The 18334-nt window shown below is 59.8% G+C and overlaps 1 protein-coding gene across 1 annotated transcript; it reads left to right on the top strand.

Annotated features, from left to right (window-relative positions):
* The first annotated feature begins 1304 nt into the window (after nucleotides 1-1304).
* On the top strand, nucleotides 1305-15977 carry SLC23A3 (solute carrier family 23 member 3). The gene is made up of 12 exons (XM_073304855.1): nucleotides 1305-1954; nucleotides 3181-3338; nucleotides 3563-3648; nucleotides 9239-9312; nucleotides 9634-9815; nucleotides 10123-10246; nucleotides 11762-11909; nucleotides 12001-12254; nucleotides 13237-13342; nucleotides 14260-14427; nucleotides 14771-14866; nucleotides 15431-15977. The coding sequence occupies exons 1-12, from the start codon at nucleotides 1847-1849 to the stop codon at nucleotides 15754-15756; spliced, it is 1830 nt and encodes a 609-aa protein (XP_073160956.1). The 5' UTR covers nucleotides 1305-1846; the 3' UTR covers nucleotides 15757-15977.
* The last annotated feature ends 2357 nt before the right edge of the window (nucleotides 15978-18334 follow it).

Here is an 18334-nt window from a genome sequence, read left to right on the forward strand (position 1 = left end):
CGCCCCCTGGTGGGGGTACCCAGCGGCCTGGCCTGGTTTGGGCTGGATTTGCTTGCAGTGGTGGCAGGGGGTGGGGAGAGGAGCTGCTGGTTGCCCCCTGAGGAATGTGGGGAATGCCTGGCCCCCCTTTGCCCTTTGCTCCCTTCACAGGGTCCAGTTAATAAGTGAACTCCGGGACTGAGCAGGGGCTGGGTCTGCAGGGCCCCACACAAGGAAATCGCCAGCCCCCGGCACTGCGCCCGGGGCTGGGCACAAGACAGGAGGCTGTTGCGAAGGAGGAGGGGGGACCGGTGAACCACCAGGGGCTGTATTAATCTCAGTGGAATAAATGGGCCCAAAGAGACACTGGTGTTACCGTGACCCAGTCACTGTCCAACGTTAACCAGCATTAGCCACATTGGGGTTTGGTAGCCAGGTCCTGAGCCGGGTTAGCACCCAGCAGACATAGCTGCCAATCTTGTGAGCCCTGCACTGAGGATATGGAAAAGGAGGAAAAGCCGTCAGAGCCTTTGGCATAGACGGGAGTGAAGGAGGCTCTCCTGATAACAGCAGCCCTGTCCCCTTTCCCTGGAGCTGGGGAGAGAAAACCCTTGTCTGACAGTCTGTTAGATGGGTGGAAAGATGGTGAGATCTGTCCAGGGGGGGCGGGGGAGAAGTTAGCTGAGATGGGGAGGGGGGCTGTTGGGGCTGTTAAAATCTCATCCCCTTTCCTCAAGGACAAGCCAAGATGAACAGGCGCACGAGGGGAGAGACAGCATCCATCTCAGGTGTGGATGTTCATTTGCAAAACCCCAGGCCTGGCGCTCGGCTCCTCGGCTGCCCTGCAACCTGGCAGATTCGTGGCAGCATCGGGCTGCTTAGGGCCTGGCTTTCTGTTGCCCCCTTGGTCCCGGGCTCTGGCAGCTGCGAGAGATGCCGTGTCGGCCGGCTGAGCCGGGCTCCTGTTCGACGGAAGGCGGAAGGAGAGAGAGAGACGAAGGAGAACCGTAAGGGAGGGGAGAGAAAGGGTCCCTGGCAGTTTGGGGGAGTGTTTGAGATTCAGCCAAGGCCAGTGGAAGTGGTGGTGTCCTCGTGGCCCTGTCTGCTCCGACACCTCTCGGGATCCAGGTAGCAGGACCCAGTGATGTCTCGGTGGCTCCCGGGGGGGCAGCCAGGCTGGGACCCTCCTTCGCCTTCTTCCAGTCGGGGCGTTCGCGTCTGGCCAGCTTTTCTCCCAACGTCTCTTCTTGTGAGGACCCCAGAAGGCTGCACTGGGCGGCCTCACCCGGCCCCCATGTTAGCTGGGCGGCTGCTGGGGGGCGCTGTGGGCGGGGAGGTGAAGGGCAGCACCAAGGCCTGGCGGCTGGGCTCTGCTCCTGCCTGGGGGCGCTTGGCTCCAGGCGGCTGGGAGGGTCCTCGGCCAAGGGAGGCAGAGAGCCGTGAGGAGCAGCCGTCTGCAGCGGTATCCGTCCCCCAGCCTGGCACAGGGATGGGTGATTCCTTCTGCTGGCTGCGCCCTGCAACTCCCCTGCGGACAGGCGCTGGGGGAGCGGGTGCGGATCAGACCAAGGGCTGGTGCTCATGTGCCCCAGGCGTGGCCCGAGCGCTGGTCCCATGGTACTGCCTAGAGGGCCTGGCCCAGGTCACAGCACTGAGTCTGGCCGTGGGGAGGGGGCAGTGAGCGGTTACTCGCAAAGCCGGGTTAATGGCTAACTGGCCGGGGGCTCGGGCAAAGGTCACCTCCACTCAGCCTGAACTCCCAGCCCTGCTCTGGCCCCTGCGGGGGCAAGTGGCCCTGCCCTGTGCCCTCCCCCCGGCTGCCATGCCCTGTGCCAGACGGACGCAGGGAGCGTAGGGAAGGGGCAGCATGAATGGGGGCTGCTGCGGGAGCCCTGCCTCCCGGAGCCCCGTGCGCACCTCCTACTCCCTGCTGAAGACGCCCCCCTGGGGCCTGAGCTGCTGCTTCGCCCTGCAGGTGAGAGATGCCGCAGGCACTGCCAGGGGATGGGCTCGCTGTCTGCAGTGGGGCGAGGGACAAGCCCTGACACCCCAGGGCCCTGGATGTGGCCATGCCTGGAGGGACAGTCCCTGCACCTCCGAGAGCAGGGGAGCACGGGCACCATGGCATGACACCCAGACCCTGGAGTACTGAAGGGAACTCCCCAGGAGGGGCAAGGAGCTGGGCTTAGCTGGGGGCAACAGTGGGGCCAGTTCTCTGCCCACGGAGGGGGGTGGGGCAGGCCTTAGAGAATGGGTCTGGCCCGGTGCTTCCTGCGGCTCAGCAGGGCAGGTGTCAGCGTGGTGCTGGGGTCCCCCTCGGGGCTTGGGGAAGGATGTGGTCAAGATACAGCAGCCCCCAGCTGCGGTGCCAAGAGTCCCAGGGACCGTCCAGTCCCATGGGGCACAGCCCCTCCCTGGCCACCAGCTGCACCCTCAAGGAATGAGACGGGGCAGGCTGCTCCCCCCAGCTCAGCCCTGGTACCCGCCTGGCGTGATCAGGCCCCCGGCTCTGTGGTACATGATCCCCCAGCGTTTCACTGAAGCCTCCTGCAGTCCGACCCCCTGCAGCCGGGCAGCTTGCCCTGTTCCATGAACCCCCGCCCCCCTGTGCCCTGGGGCTGGGCCCCTCAGCCCCCTTTTGTGCGGGAACCAAGGCACAGGGAGGGGCTGGCCAGATTTTCAGTCCCGTGGGGTCTGGCCCTGTGTGAGGGGCTGTGGGTCGCCCAGGAAGTCGCCGACCGAGCAGACCTGGGACCTGGCGCCCTGCCTTGCCGGCTGCTCTAGCTCCGAGCCTGGCTCTTGGGCAGATTCTGTTCCAGCCTCCGGTTCTACGAAAACTGAATGTTGAGTCTCTAACAGCTGATGGGAGTGTTAAAGGGGCTAGGGGTGCTGGGCAGCACAGGCCTGATGGAGCCAGTTGGGACTGAGGGGCACCAGCAAAGCTATGGGGGGAGGGAGCCCAGGGCTGGGCTACTGGGGGCTGCAGGTTGGGATTGAGGGGGGCAGAGCTGTGGGGCAGAGCTGTGGGGGCAGGGGGCGGAGCTGTGGAGGACAGAGCCGTGGGGTGGGGGGCAGAGCCACGGGGTGGGGGCAGAGCTGTGGGGGGCAGAGCTGTGGGGCAGAGCTGCGGGGTGGGGGCAGAGCTGTGGGGCAGAGGCCAGCCAGCGCCTGCTGTGACTCTCCCGGCCTCGCTCTCTCCAGCACCTGGCCGTCCAGGCCTCTCTCCTCTGCATCTTCCACCTGCTCCTGCTCCCAGCGCCCCCGATCCGGGACCAGAACCGGAGCTGGAGCGAGCTGCTGGCCCGGAGCCTCTTTGCCTGTGGGGTCTCCACGGCGCTGCAGACCAGCCTGGGCAGCAGGTGAGGGAAGGGCCCTGGGGACTCCCGCGGGTTCGGGGTGGGCAGGAGGGGCCCCAGGCACCCGGGGAGACGGGAGTCAGCATCTGGGCCAAGTGGGTTTCTCTCCCTGCTCCCCCTCCCCCGCCTCTGGATCCTGCCCCGGGGCTGGGGGGGGGGGAGCCCCAGCCCTGTCAGCAGCCCCCTCCCCGCTCCCCAGCCGATCTGTCTTTGCTGTTGCCTGGCAGGTTGCCCTTGGTCCAAGCGCCATCGTTCGAGTTCCTGATCCCCGCCATGGTGCTGAGCCGCCACGAGCCCCACACGGCCAGGAATGGTGAGAAGAGCCCCGGCATATCGTCCCGGCCCAACGGGGACCTGGGCATGCAGGAGCCGGGCCTGGCCCGCGGGGACGTGGGAGCCGGGCCTGGCCCAGGTGGGGACGTGGGAGCCGGGCCTTGCCCACGGGGGACATGGGAGCGCGCGGGAGCCAGGCCTTGCTCAAGTGGGACGTGGGAGCCGGGCCTGGCCCAGGGGGGACGTGGGAGCCGGGCCTGGCCCAGGGGGGACGTGGGAGCCAGACCTTGCTCAAGTGGGACGTGGGAGCCGGGCCTGGCCCAGGGGGGACGTGGGAGCCGGGCCTGGCCCAGGGGGGACGTGGGAGCCAGACCTTGCTCAAGTGGGACGTGGGAGCCGGGCCTGGCCCAGGGGGGACGTGGGAGCCGGGCCTGGCCCAGGGGGGACGTGGGAGCCAGACCTTGCTCAAGTGGGACGTGGGAGCCGGGCCTGGCCCAGGCAGGGACGTGGGAGCCGGGCCTGGCCCAGGGGGGACGTGGGAGCGCGGGAGCCAGGCCTTGCCCAGTGGCCAGCACTCTGCGCCTCCCCGCCGGAGGGGATCGAATGAACTTGGCTCTCGTAGAGGCCGGGCTGTAAGGCGTACACATTTTGTCCTGTGTAACTTGCCAGGGCCCCTCACCCACAAATCCTGCCTCCAGCCCAGGGAGGCTGCCCTGATGGTCCGTCGCCCTCCCCGATAGGCTGCCTCTTACTCCCAGGCTGGTTTGTCTTGTTCCAGCTGCCGGCCTCAGGCTGCTGGGTCAAAGACCCTCTGGTCCTGAGAGACCAGGGCCTGCTGTGTTCAGGGAAGGAGAAGCAGGGACCAAGGGATAGGGAGGAGCTTGGGGGGCTGTTTTCCTAGTCTCGGCTCTTTCTTGTTCATTCCTCTGCTGGGGACCCATCCACTCGGTGTTACGACCCCCTGGGTGGCATCTCCTTGCACCCACTCCTCGGGATGGCAACTGAGAAGGGCATGTACCAGCTGCAGGGCAGGGCATGTACCAGCTGCAGGGCAGGGCACCTGGCTCGTGGCCCCACGTGGCCCTAGCTGGGATGCTGGAGCGCTTACTGATGTGCTACCATTACCCCAGCCTGGCAGCGCAAGGAGTCTGGCATCTCTCTGCTTCTGCCCCAGCATGGGGCTTTCATGGGTGACATTTCAGGACCCAAAGCAGCTTCAAACCCAGCCTTAAGAAGGTAAGAACGGCCACACTGGGTCAGGCCATTGGTCCGTCCAGTCCAGGGTCCTGTCTTCCCGCAGTGGCCAGTGCCAGGTGCTTCGGAGAGAGTGAACAGAACGGGGCAATTATCGAGTGATCCATCCCCTGTCGTCCAGTCCCAGCTCCTGGCAGTCAGAGGTTTAGGGACACCCAGAGCAGGGAGTTGCATCCCTGGCCAACCTGGCTAATAGCCATTGCTGGACCTATTCTCCAGGAACTTCTCTAGTTCTGCTTGGAACCCAGTTATAGTCTTGGCCTTCACAACATCCTCTGGCAAGGAGTTCCACAGGTTACTTGTGCATTGTGTGAAGAAGCACTTCCTCTTGTTTGCATTAAACCTGACGCTTGTTAATTTCATTGGGTGACCCCTGGTTCTTGTATTATGTGAAGGGGTAAATAACACTTCCCAGTTCACTCTCTCCACACCATTCCTGATTGTATAGATCTCTGTCATATCCCCCCTTAGTGATCTCTTTTGCAAGATGAACAGTCCTAATCTTTGTAACCTCTCCTTGTGTGGAAGCTGTTCCTTATCCGTGACCATGTCTTGGATGGTTTAGACCCAACAAATCCTGCATCTTGCAGGGGTTAGACAAGATGACCTGTGCGGTCCCCTCTAACCCTGTGGATCTATGATTCTATCATCTTTGTTGTCTTGCTCTTAACCGTTTCCAGTTCCACTATATCCTTTATTGAGATGGGGTGACCAGAGCTGCTCACAGTATTCAAGGTGTGGGTGTGCCATGGGTTTGTTTATATAGCAGGATTAGGATATTTTCGGTCTTATTTTCTATCCCTTTCCTAATGCTTCCTAACATACTGTTCGCTTTTTTGACCACTGCTGTGCATTGAGCTGAAGTTCTCAGAGAACTATCCATAGCTAAGGCTATGTTTTAGTCACAGGTATTTTTAGTAAAAGTCACGTACAGGTCACGGGCAGTAAACAAAAATTCATGGCCTGTGACCTGTCCATGACTTTTACTATATACCCCTGACTAAAACTTGGGGGGGGGGCTTCCCGGGGGCACCACAGGTTCTGGAGATGGGGGTGGGCAGCGGCACATGGCCTGGGACTCCTGCTGGTGCCGGAGAGGGGTGTGTGGGAGGGTGTTTGGCAGGGCCGGCAGGCTCCCTACTGCAGCCAATGGGAGCTGTGGGGGCGGTGCCTGCAGGTGGACTGCCTGGCCATGCCTCCACCTAGGAGCCAAGGGAGAGGGATGTCCCTACTTCCAGGAAGCACCCTGAGGTAAGCGCCGCCCAGAGCTCGCCTTACCCCATCCCATGCCCCACCTCCCTACCCCCTCCCACATCCAAACTCTGCTGCTGCTGGGGTGTGGGGTGCAGTGGCCTGACACTGCCCCAGCAGTTGCCAGTGCGACTGGTGCAGGGACTGCCTGACCTGCCCCCAGGCCAGGCACATTGGCCCCTGCAGAAGTCACAGAGGTCACGGAATCTGTGACTTCCATGACCTCTGTGACAAACTTGCAGCCTTATCCATGGTGAAGCCAAGATCTGTCTTGAGTGGTAAGAACTAATTTAGAACCCATCATTATATACACTTCTACCCCGATATAACTCTGTCCTCAGGAGCCAAAAAATCTTACCGCATTATAGGTGAAACCGTGTTATATTGAACTTGCTTTGATCTGCCGGAGTGCGCAGCCCTGCCCCCCCGGAGCGCTGCTTTACTGCGTTATATCCGAATTCGTGTTATATCGGGTCGAGTTATATCGGGGTAGAGGTGTATTGTACTTGGGATTATGCTTTCCAATGTGCGTTACTTTGTACTTACTAATTGTGAATTTCATCAGCCATTTTGTTTCCCAGTCACTCAGTTGTGTGAGATCCCTTTGTAGATCTTCTCAGGCTGCTTTGAGCTTAACTATCTTGAGGAATTTTGTATCATCTGCAAACTTTGCCAGCAGTGATCACCATTTACCCTGTTTTCTGGACCTTTTATGAATATGTTGAATAGGACTAGTCCCAGTACAGATCCCTGGGGGACACCACTATTTACCTCTCCACTGTGAAAACTGACCATTTATTCCTACCCTTTGTTTCTTGTCTTTCAAATAGTTACTGATCTGTGAGAGGACCTTCCCTCTTACTTCGTTTTAGAGCCTTTGGTGCGGAACCTTGTCAAAGGCTTTCTGAAAATCAAGTACCCTACAGCCACTGGATCCCCCTTGTCCACCTGCTTGTTGACCCCCTCAAACAATTCTAACAGAGTGGCGAGGCTATGCTCCAGTCATCTGGTCCAGAGGCTTGTTTCAGTGATCGGTTACACACCGCGGTTAGTAGTTCTGCAGTTTGATATTTGAGGTTCTTCAGAACTCTTGTGTGAATCCCATCTGGGCCTGCTGACTTATTGCTGTTTATCAATTCATTCTAAAACCTCCTCTATTAACACATCACTGTGGGACAGTGCTTCAGATTTGTTTCCCAGAAAGGACAGCTCTGATCTGGGGATCTCCCCCATGTCCTCTGCAGTGAAGACTTCATTTAGCTTATCTGGTCTGTCTTGAGTGCTCGGTTAGCATCCTGATGGGCGAGTGGCCCCACGGCCTGTTTGGCCAGCTTCCTGCTCCTGTTGTACTTAACCGGCCAGAGTTTGTGCCCCATCCTGTCGTCCTCACCAGGATCTGACATCCGCATTTTAAAGGGTGCCCTTTTGCCTCTCCCAGCATCCATTACTCTCTGTTTAGCCCTGGCGGGGGGAGGGGGAGTAGGAGGAGTGGTTCTTTTGGTCTGCGTATGAGCTTTTTTGATTTGCGGTCTACATTTCGTCTGAGCCTCTATTGTCGTGTTTTTAAGTAGTCTCCTTGCTGCTTGCAGGCATTTCACCCGTGTGACAGCTCCTCTGAATTTCCATCCAAGAAGTGTCCTCATTTTTGGGTTGTTTCCCTTTTGAAAGTGAAATGTCCCCGTCCCCCTAAGTATGTTAAATTTAATTACATGATGGTCACTATTACTGAGCGATCCAGCTATAGTCACCTCTTGGATCAGATCCTATGTGCCACCTAGGACTAAATCAGGAAGTGCCGTTCCCCTTGTGGGTTCCAGGACCAGCTGCTCCAAGAAGCCGTCAGTAATGGTGTCTAGAAATGTTCTTTCTGCATCCTGCCTGGAGGTGACATGTGCCCAGGCAATGCGGGGATAGTTGAAATCTCCCATTATTAGTGTGTTTTCTATTTCTGTAGCCTCTTTAACCTCCCTTAGCATTTCTCAGTCGCTGTCACCATCCTGGTCGGGTGGTCGGTAGCATATCCCCACTGCCAGACTCCTATTATTCAAGCATGGGATTTCTACCCACCGAGATTCTATGGGACTGTTTGATTCATTTAAGATTTTCACCATATTCGACCTTGTGGTGGTTTATTTCACACACGGCGCTGCTCCCCACCAGCCTGCTCCGTCCTTCCTGTATAGTTTGTACCCTTTGATTATCATCCTTCCAGCACATTTCTCTGATGCCTCTTACATCACTATCCTCACGCAATGCCAGCCCCTCTGGTTCACCCAGCTTGGTATTTAGACTTCTGGAGAGACAAGGAGGGGGAGGTCAGATCTCTGATTGGCCCAACTTCTGTTGGTGGGAGAGAGACGCGTTTGAGCTACACAGAGTTCTCCTTCCTTGCCTTTGTGTGTTATACTGAGCTAGGATTCTGCTACCTTTGACTGGTCCTCACCAGCTCCCACCTGGACTTCCCCAGCCTCTAGCCTGTTCTCCTTGTTAGGTTACAGAGTTCCGGCATTAATCAATTCATCCCTAAGAGATGCCTCTGCCTGAACCTTGCGGTCTCCCACCTGTTGGCTTTCCCCAGCCCTAAGTGGAAAACCTCCTCTGTGACCTTTTTAACTGGTTCCGTTTGGTTTTGGTGGAGCTCGTCCTTCCTGTATAGACTCCTTCTTCCCCAAAAGGTGCCCCAGTTCCCAATGCACCTCACCCCTCCTCCCTACACCATCGCCTCAGCCACCCACTGAGACCTGGCAGCTCTGCCTGGCCCTGCGTGTGGAACTGGGAGCATTTCAGAGAATGCTGCCGTGGAGACCTGGACTTCAATCTCTTTCCTGCCGGCCTAAATTTGGCCTCCAGGACCTCTCTCCTACCCTTCCCTGTGTCACTGGTACCTCCATGTGCCGCGCCCACTGGCTCCTCCCCAGCACTGCACATAAACCTGTTGGAGTCCCGTGCGATCTGTTGCCTTGGCACCCAGCAGGCAATTCGCTGGGCGGGTCTCCCGCTCATCGCAACCCCACTACTGATATGTCTAATAATTGAATCCCCCATTCCTGTTACCTGGCTCCCGCTCCAGGTACCGCTCAGCCCCACTGGCTGCCCGGTCATGTCTGTCTGTCCTTCCCTTCCAGGTACAGAAGAGCATGCTGAGTGTGCTGGGCAGGACTGTGCAGGCCCCGGGAGCTGGAATCAGCCACTCAGAGAGGTTGGTGCCTCTGCTATCCCAGCCCTGGGGGTGTGCAGGAGTGGGGATGGGATGGGTGTGGGGCGTGGAGGGGTGGGATGCAGGGTGCATGAGGGTGGGGCGGTTGGGATGCATGGGGGGTGGGGTGGTGGTGTGTGTGTGTAGGGGTGGGATGTGGGGAGTGCATGGGGGGTCGGGAGTTTGCAGACGTCAGGCCGCAGGAGCAATAGGGAGCGGATGAACCCAATGACTGGCTGAGTCGCTCTGGGAGGGGCTGGGGGTCTAGCCTGGGGCAGGCCATGGGGCCGCCATCACCGTCTTCTCATCTTTTGTTCTCCGCAGGTCTCTGGAGCCGTGGTGGTCTCGGGGCTGGTGCAGCTGGCGCTGGGGGTGTCTGGCATGGGGGGATGGATAGCCCAGCGCTGCGGGCCCATGGTCCTGGCCCCCAGCCTCTCCATCATTGGGCTGTCCGCCTACAAAGAGGCAGCCCACTTCTGCTCGGACAGCTGGGGGGTGGCCCTGCTGTACGTGAATTTGGGGGGGCCTGCGGAGCCACCTGGTCACACCCACACAGGGGTTCTGGTCCAGTCTGTCCCAGTGGGGGGGTGCTGTGGGGAGTTGTGTCAGGGGAACTCCCCGCTACTGCATTCCCAGCAGAAGGCAGTAATGTGAGCACGCTGATACCCAGGCTCTCCCAGCAGGGGGCGCTACGGGAGCTGCCCGGGGTTCAGCCTGCCGGCAGGGGTGACACATTTGAGCTGGGGCCCGGACGCCCTGGGGGCTCTCTCCCCTGCACTAGCCGTGCTGTGACCCGTGCTCCGTGTCTCCTAGGCTCGTGCTCCTTGCCGTCCTGTTCTCCCAGCACTTGGGGTCCTGCCGCCTGCCCCTTTGCACGTGGACCCGGGCCAAGGGCATCTCCGTGGAGACAAGCATCCCAGCCTTGCGCATGTTTTCGGTACGAGGTCCCATGCTGTGCACAGCACTTTTGTTCCCTGCTGGCCCTGGGCAGCCTGCCTGGGCCCCAGCCCTCTCAGCAGCTTGAGCATTTCACCCTCTTCTTTATGACTGACCTAGACCTAGGGGATTTGGGTTAGTCAGCACCAAAGGGGACTGAGAGGGGCAGACGCAGGGGAGCAATGGGCAGCGCTAGGGGAATTCATGTTGAGAAAGGCCAAGTAATGCACATGGAGGGGGGATGTAAACGTCTCGTGCGCCATCTGGGCTCTCCCAGGGCTGTATCTGCTCAGAGAGGGAGCTGGGCCCAGTTTGGACAGCACGAGCAGACCTATGGTCAGTGCAAAGAAAGGATAGAGCAAAACTGGAAGGGCTCAGGGGACAGGAACGAGAGCCATCAAGGACCTGGGAGAAGATCTTCTGTGCAGAGAGTGCAAAGACTGGGGCGGTTAATGGAGAGTGGGGACATGATCAGTGTCTATAAAATACTGCCTGGTTGAGCGAAGGGAGGTGAGGAGTGTCTCTTCTCCTGTTTCACAGAGCAAGAACAAGGGGCCGCTGAACGAGAATGACAGGTGGGAGATCCAAAAGGAAAAGCTTTTTCACACAATGTGTAATTAGCCTGTGGAACTCACTGCCACATGAAGTGTGGAGGGTGTGGAGGGGATAGAGGGGGAAGAGCAACAAAAATGATGAAAGGTCTAGAAAACATGACCTATGAGGGAAGATTGAAAGAGCTGGGTTTGTTTAGCGTGGAGAAGAGAAGACTGAGAGGGGATGTGATACCAGTTTTCAAGTACATAAAAGGTTGTTAGAAGGAGGAGGGAGAAAACTTGTTCTCGTTAACCTCTGAGGACAGGACAAGCAGCAACGGGTTTAAATTGCAGCCAGGGAGGTTTCGGTTGGACATTAGGAAAAACGTCCTGTCAGGGTGGTTAAGCACTGGAATAAATTGCCCAGGGAGGTGGTGGGATCTCCGTCACTGGAGACTGTTAAGAGCAGGTTAGACACACCCCTGTCAGCGACAGACTAGGTAACGCCTAGTCCTGCCAGGAGTGCAGGGGACTGGACTAGACGACCTTGTGAGGTCCCTTCCAGTCCTGTGGTTCTGTTATTCTATGATTATCCCCAACTGCTGCTGCGGGCTTCTTCCACCTTCCTCTGCAGCATCTGATGCTGGGCGCTGCCCCAGGCAGGAGGCTAAGGGAGATGGGGGCTGACCCAGTCTGCCGGTGCTGGTGTCCCATTCCTCTCCACTGACTTGGTGCTGATGGGTCTGGCCCCTTGCCCCACCGGCAGATCAAAGCACCTGGTGGCAACGGTACGTTGGGGGCGGGCTCCCTGCTCCAGGGAGTGGCACTGGCCTGGCTGGGGCAGCCGTGCTGGCTGTGCCGGGTTTCTAGCCTGTGGCTGTCGTCGGCTGCCACTCCGGAGGGGCCGGGGTGCGGGCCCTCAGGGTGGGGCTGAGCGAGGGCTTTCCTGGCCCTGTCTCAGGCTCCCGTTGCTGCCCCTGCAGGTGCTGCTTCCGCTTTGCTGTGCCTGGATTGTCTGGGGAATCCTGAGCCACCTCCGCCTCCGCTGGGACCTGCTGGGCCCCGCCACGTGGCAGCTGCCCGCAGCCAACGGCTCCCTCCGCTCCCCTTGGCTCCAAGTCCCCTACCCAGGTAGGACGAGGGACAGGGCCGGACCTGCCCATCCACCCTCTGGCTGCAGCCCCCGTTCGCCACTGACCGTCTCTACCTCCCTCCCCTCTAGGTGAGCAGGAATGGCCGTCCCTCAGCGCCCGGGCTCTGGGCGTGGGCGTCGCCATGGGCATCACCTCCAGCATGAACTCCGTGGGCTGCTACCTGCTGTGCCCACGAGCGCTGCGGACCCCCGCCCTTCCTCGGCACGCCTGCAACCGCGGGCTCTGCACGGAAGGGCTGGGCAGCCTCCTTTCCGGGGCGCTGGGGGGCGTGAGTGGCACGGCTTCCAGCGTCCCCAATGCCTGCACCAACAGCCTCACCCAGGTACGGCGGGGTCTCGGGGGCGTGCCAGGCAGACCCAGAGCTGCCACTGGGCTATGGAGCACCGGTCTGGCCAGCTCGCGGGGCAGCGGGTAAAGGGGTTGGAGAGGGCACAACGGAGGCTGCCCAGATATGGGCTGTGTCACCTCCTCCATGCAGATGGGTCCTGTCCATGCCCAGGCTGGCCTCCACAGGGGCTTCCCGTGGCTCATCTCTCGCCAGCGAAGGCCTGGCCGATCAGACGGCTCAGCGGGCGCGGATGCCCCCTGCGGCGCTACCGGCAGCTTGTTAGAAATGGTTCTTGTAAAGGGGCAGAGGGCAAGGCTCTCTCTGCGCGGGGGTACAGCAGGTCGGGTGGAAGGGCTGTGCCTGCGAGCGGTACCCCTGGCGCCCACAGGATGGCACTGGGGTACAAAGGAAGACCCTCCAAAGGGCAGCTGTTGGCACTGCAAGGCGACTCTCCTGCAGCCTGTGCCATGTGAGCAGGGTTGGTCTGGGAAGGCAGGGCGGGGTGCTGGGAAGTCAGGAGGCGTCAGAGCATTGGCGGAGGGATCACATCACGACCCAGATGCCCAGGCTCTGCCCACCTGTGCTGGCAGCGTGTCGGGAACCCGGGGCACAGCACGGAGCAGATCCCGACTGCCCTGCTTTTCACAGAGGTGCAGCCCAGGGAGAAGATGGCCCTTGGATGCATTGCACACTGGCCATGCGTAGAACACAGGGTGCTGGAGGCCACGTTGTGGGACTGTCCGGGCTGACTGGGCCCCTGGTCTGCCCTGAAATGGGGGGTTGTCCAATGCATGGAGCGCTGAGGCAGACAGATGCCCCTTACCCCAAATGCCAGGCCCCGCCAGCTGTGAGGGAGCTGGGGTGCATGGCAGGCCAGCATGGGCAGAGGCAGTGGGGGGGCTGCGGGCTCGGGCAGTGTGCTACTGGGGCTCCCCTAGCCTGCCAAACCCCCCCATTCTCGTCTCTTTGTGCCCAGGCCAGCTCGCGCCACTCCGTGCAAGTGAGTGCGTTGGCATGTGTGTTCCTGGGCCTGTCCCCCCGGCTGGCAGAGCTCCTCACCACCATCCCACTGGCGATTCACGGTAAATAACCCTCCTGAGCTGGGGCTCCAGGGAGACCCCCTCCCTCGTGGAGGGCAGAGGGCTGGGGTCTGCACTCAGGGGGCCCACTGCACCGTGTTCTGCGTTGCCTGAAGTTTGGGCGGGGGGGGGGGGGCAAGGCCAGCTGCTCCAGCAGAGCCAGCAGGGGGCGCTCACACACTTTCTGTGTGGGCCCTACATAAACTGTAGCGTTACCCACGATTCCTCAGGGGTAGTACAGCAGGCTCCTTCCTGTAAGTCAAACTGCCAGCTGGCCCTGCTGACATCTACGGCAAAACTCCCACTGGAGTCGGGATCGCAGCCGAGTGTCAAACCCATCCCCCTGGGACCTGGGTCCTGCATCCCGCTGGGCCTGGGTCGTCCTGCTGGCGGCGCCGACCCTGAGTGTCCGGGACGGTTGGGGCCAAGTGGCTCATGAGGCCACGTTCAAACGCAGCTGCCAAAGCCTGGTGGGGAGCACGGTGCCCCCCTCCTGCAAACCAGGGGGTGACTGGCAGGCAGCAGCCACCAGAGCCCCGTGACGTAGCTGAGCTGGCGGACGAGTGGCAGCACAGGGCCCTGCCCAGGGGCAGGTGGCTGTTTGGAGTGCAGCCCCTGAACCTGGGCCTGACAGGCTGGGGCAAGGGGACCCAGCAGCAGAGCGGGTGTGCTCTGGAGGGAGCCATGTGCAGGCCTGACAGCTGGGAGGACAGATCAGCTTGTGAGTCGGGGTGGGAGAAGGGGAGAAATGAGGCCAGCCACCCAGAAGCAAAGCAATAGCAGGCCTGTGTTGCTCACCTGGGATTCGCACACCTGTCCCACCCCACCCCCCCATCAGGATTTGGACACCCACCTTGCCCTGTCTGCAATAGGCACACATGCCTGCCTGCCTGGTCTGACCCCTCTGCTTGCTGCTGCAGGCGGGGTGCTCTGCGTGACATACACCGTTGCCGTTGGCACTGGGGTTTCGTATTTCCAGTACGCGAACATCGACTCGGGGAGGAACATCTTTATCGTCGGCTTCACCATGTTCATGGCGCTGCTGGTGCCGCGGTGGCTCAGTGCGACCCCCAGATACGTGGCCACAGGTGCCGTATGAGTTGCCTGCTCACGGGGCTGGGGGTTGATGACCCTGGGAATCACATTCCTTCTCGTGTTCCCCCCGGAACGCGGGACTCTGGGTCACCACACGCTGTGAGTCCAGTCCCGGCAGCTGGCTGCTCCCCCTCCGTGCCATTCGGCTCCAGCTGCTGATCCCTGGCAGGGCTCTGTACCCTGCAGCGGGGCTCCAGACCCTCCTTGCTCTTCGGCACCTGCTTATGGCTGAGCCTCCCCTCGTAGCCCTTGGCTGGAACGTTTCCGTCTGACGGACGCCTGGGTGCAGGCCTGTGCTGCTCGTGGTCGGGGTAACTCTGCTGTTGTTCCCCCTAGGCTGGGTCTGCCTGGACCTTTTCCTCCTCTCTGTGCTGACAGTTCCAGTCTTTTTAACTGGCCTCTTGTCCTTCTTCTTGGAGAACACGGTCTCAGGTGAGAGGACGCCCCCCCACCCATTGCCAGGTGCCCTCATTTAAATCTCTCTCTGCTGCAGGGGCAGCAAGTCTGGCTCCCGGCGAGTTGCTGCGGCTGGTTTCTGGTGCTAGTTACTGAGGGACGTGGAATCCAGCCCTGTGCATCCGGCCAGCGGGCGCACACGGGAGGGATGCCCCTGTGGGACTGCTGTGAGGGAGAGTCATGGGGACTGTCACCGGGACAACAGCCCCGTGAGACTGATGGCTCCAGACCCCACAGTCCCCGCCTGGGATGGTGATTTCTGCAATCCCGACTGTGCTGGTGGCCAGTGACCGGGATGCCTGGGATCCTGGTGATATTTATTGTCACCGCGATGGTAGCGGTAAAGGCAGTGCCTGGCACCTTCTGCAGCACCTTCCACTGCCCTGGGGACTGGAGCGTAGCTTAGTGGCTAGGGAGGGCATAGCCGCGATGAGTACTTTTACCAGTGCCAACCTCCAGCTGCCAGCTGGATCTCAGAGAGTTCTCCTCCAGCTGCCTGTGGGCAGGTTCTCTGACCAGGTTCCTCCTCCTTGGTTCCAGGCACTCTGGAAGAGCGAGGGCTGCTCACTGAGCTGGCAGTGTGGAACCCAGGCCTGGGTGAGAATGCTCCTCAGAGGTGCGGGAGCGAAGCCAGTCAGGTGTACGGGCTCCCCCCGGCCCTGAGAAGGCTGTTCCCTCCCTCCAGGTGTAAAGCCTTTCCATTCTGCTTCCTCTGCCCGGGGAGGGAGGAGAGCCACGCTTTGGAAGAGGGGTCAGCTCCCCCGGGGGAAGCCACAGGCCTGCTGCTGAAACCCAGCACTGTGGAGGTGGAGCTGGACAAGAAATGGAGAGAGACCGAGAGCCGCAAATGGGACAATGCTGTTTGATGCTGGGAGCCCTGCTCAGAGGGAGCAGGGCTGGGAAGCCTTCCCAAGGAACCTGCTCTGCATCCCTCCGAGGCAGGCACCGGAAGTGACGTGGGTTTCACCCGGTTATTTTGCTCCCTGCATTTCAAGCTTGTACCGACTGGAGGGTGCACTTTCGTCCCGTGTGCCCAGCTCGGACCTTGTCCCTCCCCAGCTGAGCTGTATAAAACAATGCGACCACCTCTGGACTTTTGGTTTCCTTTCCAGCCATCTCCACTGCAGCACGTTTGTGTTAGTAGAAGAGAGGGGAGAGCACGGCTCCTACTGGCTGCCTCTAGCAGAGCAAGTGCCGTGTGGTGCTGGAGACCCGCGGGGCAAAGGTCTGCTCTGGACTGAGGCCAGATTCACTAGGGGCTGAGAACAGAGCCAACAGCCAGCTGGGCTGCGCCACCCTCTCTGCACTTCCCCCTTTGGGTCGCGCTGTCTGAGGCTGTCCAGAGAAAGACGTGCTCACGCAGAGCAGGCCTGGCAGGTCTCTGCTGGCCTCCTAAGGTTCCTGGTGGGCCAGCAGCCTTGGAACTGCAGCCAGTTTGTGCACTGATGCTAAAGGTACATCACAGTCGTGCCGGGAAGTGTCTGGGACCCCGGCCTGCACCATGCCAGGCGAGGCATAATTCCCATTTTGTACTTGCTCCTGGCCATTGCTGCAGGCGGCTGTGACTCATTAGGGGGTGGGGGCAGGGCAGTTGCAAGCCCTACCTGGGATGTCTGCTAACCCCTTGGCTTAATAAAAGCTGCCTCTCCGTCCTAGCATGCCTGGACGTAGCTGCACCCAGGAGTCGTGTGGCCCTCTCCTATGGAGACATACAAAGAGCTCGCCTCAGGCTCCTCTGCCAGCTGGCAGAAGTCTCTGCAGGTGTCCTGAGCAGGGCCCCTCCGCTCTATATACACGAGCCCCTTGGAGGTTATTTCTCCCCAGGATTTCGAGTCCCTCTGCTTTTCCCCACTCCCTTCCTTGCCAGGAGAGGGGACTGCAACATGACACTGCAGGGGGCACTGAAAACCAGCCTCTCTGCGCTCCCCTTGGATGGAGCCGAGGGCAAGCCGTAGTGTTCCTGCAGGATGACCGCAACTCCAGCTGGGCCAGGAGCTGACGCAGCTTCCTGCCGTGTGCAGCGCTGGAGTTGTTCTGGTGCCGTCTCAGGGGGCAGGGACCCAAGGGGAGACCAGCCCCTGCCTGTCACAGAGGCTGGCAATTTTTAAATCACTATGTTTTTCTAAAAGCTCTGCTCTATGTCTGATGTTGGGGTGGGCCTCTGGGCTGTACAGGAGCCAGATTAGGTGATCACAGTGGTTTCTTCTGGCCTTGGGGTCCCTGGGTCTAAGCGGGGCATTCTGGCCATGGCAGCCGTTTGCAGAGCTACCCAATGGAAAGGGGTTAGCATGGCAGCTATGGAAGGCTGGTCCCCAACCCCCTTTTCACTATTCCTGCTAGTTTGCTGGCATCAGCCAAGCCAGGGAGAGGTCAGCCCTTTGCCTTCCGACTTGTACAATAACGAGTCGCAGCTCATCACATTCGCTCAGCAGAGAGCACCAGCGTGACACGGCCTTCGGGCAGGGAGAGCTGGCTGGGGCATAACTGGCCTGGGTCCAGATTTCAGAGGCAACACCCAGCACTGTTGTGATAACTGGGCCTACACAGGTACCCGAAGTGTGAGCACCGCTGCCAAGAGAGGGTGAAAGTCCATGGTGTGTCACACCAACCGTCCTATTGCAACACATGTGGACTGGGAAAGGTGTAAAAGACTGAATTAGCTCAAACAATGAGGCTGTCTGATATAATTCAAGGCCTGTGTTAGGATCAGGCCTGGCAAACAAGACCAGTGTGAGACTGAAAAGCAATGAACCAAAAGGGGTGTGTCAGATACTAGGCCTAATTGGTGGACAAAATAATGCAGGGAGGGGCTATTACGCCATCGCTCCCCTTTGGGGTCCTTATACGTGGGGAGAAAAACTGGCTGCTGGAGTGAGTTTCACCATGATGGCTGCCTCCACCACCATCTCCTGCGGCCCTGTCATCCTGATCCCGAGACATGGCCTGAGCAGACCCGGCCAGAGAGCGGGACCCAAATGACACCCCCTCCTCTCCCAGCTCCAGGTGAATCCCAAACACCATGTGGGCTGCAAGACGTCCCTCCCATGTGTCCTTTTCCTTCCCCACCTTATTTCTTCTCTTTTTCATCCCTCTCCTTTTGCCGCCTGTCCAATAAGTGTCTGGTGTAGCTGGCCAAGGCTGCATATTTTGCAACAGTGCCAGGAGCCTGTGACCCAAAAGAGGCCACTAAAAGCAATGCCTTAAACAGCCCGATGCTGGCCCAAGTTTGCCAGGTCTTGGGGTGGCTGGTCAGACTGTGGGCTGCCCCTGTGTTTTTCCAGCAGGGAGCATGGAAGTGAACATCAACGCCAGAGACAGAACGAAGCTGCATTTTCTCCCTTTGCTGTTCTCATCTCTTCCCTCTTGTATGTGATTGTCTTGTGTCGTCTTCTAGGAAAGGGGGTCAGACGTCACCAGCAACAATCACAGCTCAGCTAACTTCTC

Source organism: Lepidochelys kempii, chromosome 11, assembly GCF_965140265.1.
Source record: "Lepidochelys kempii isolate rLepKem1 chromosome 11, rLepKem1.hap2, whole genome shotgun sequence".
NCBI classification, from domain to species: Eukaryota; Metazoa; Chordata; order Testudines; family Cheloniidae; genus Lepidochelys; species Lepidochelys kempii.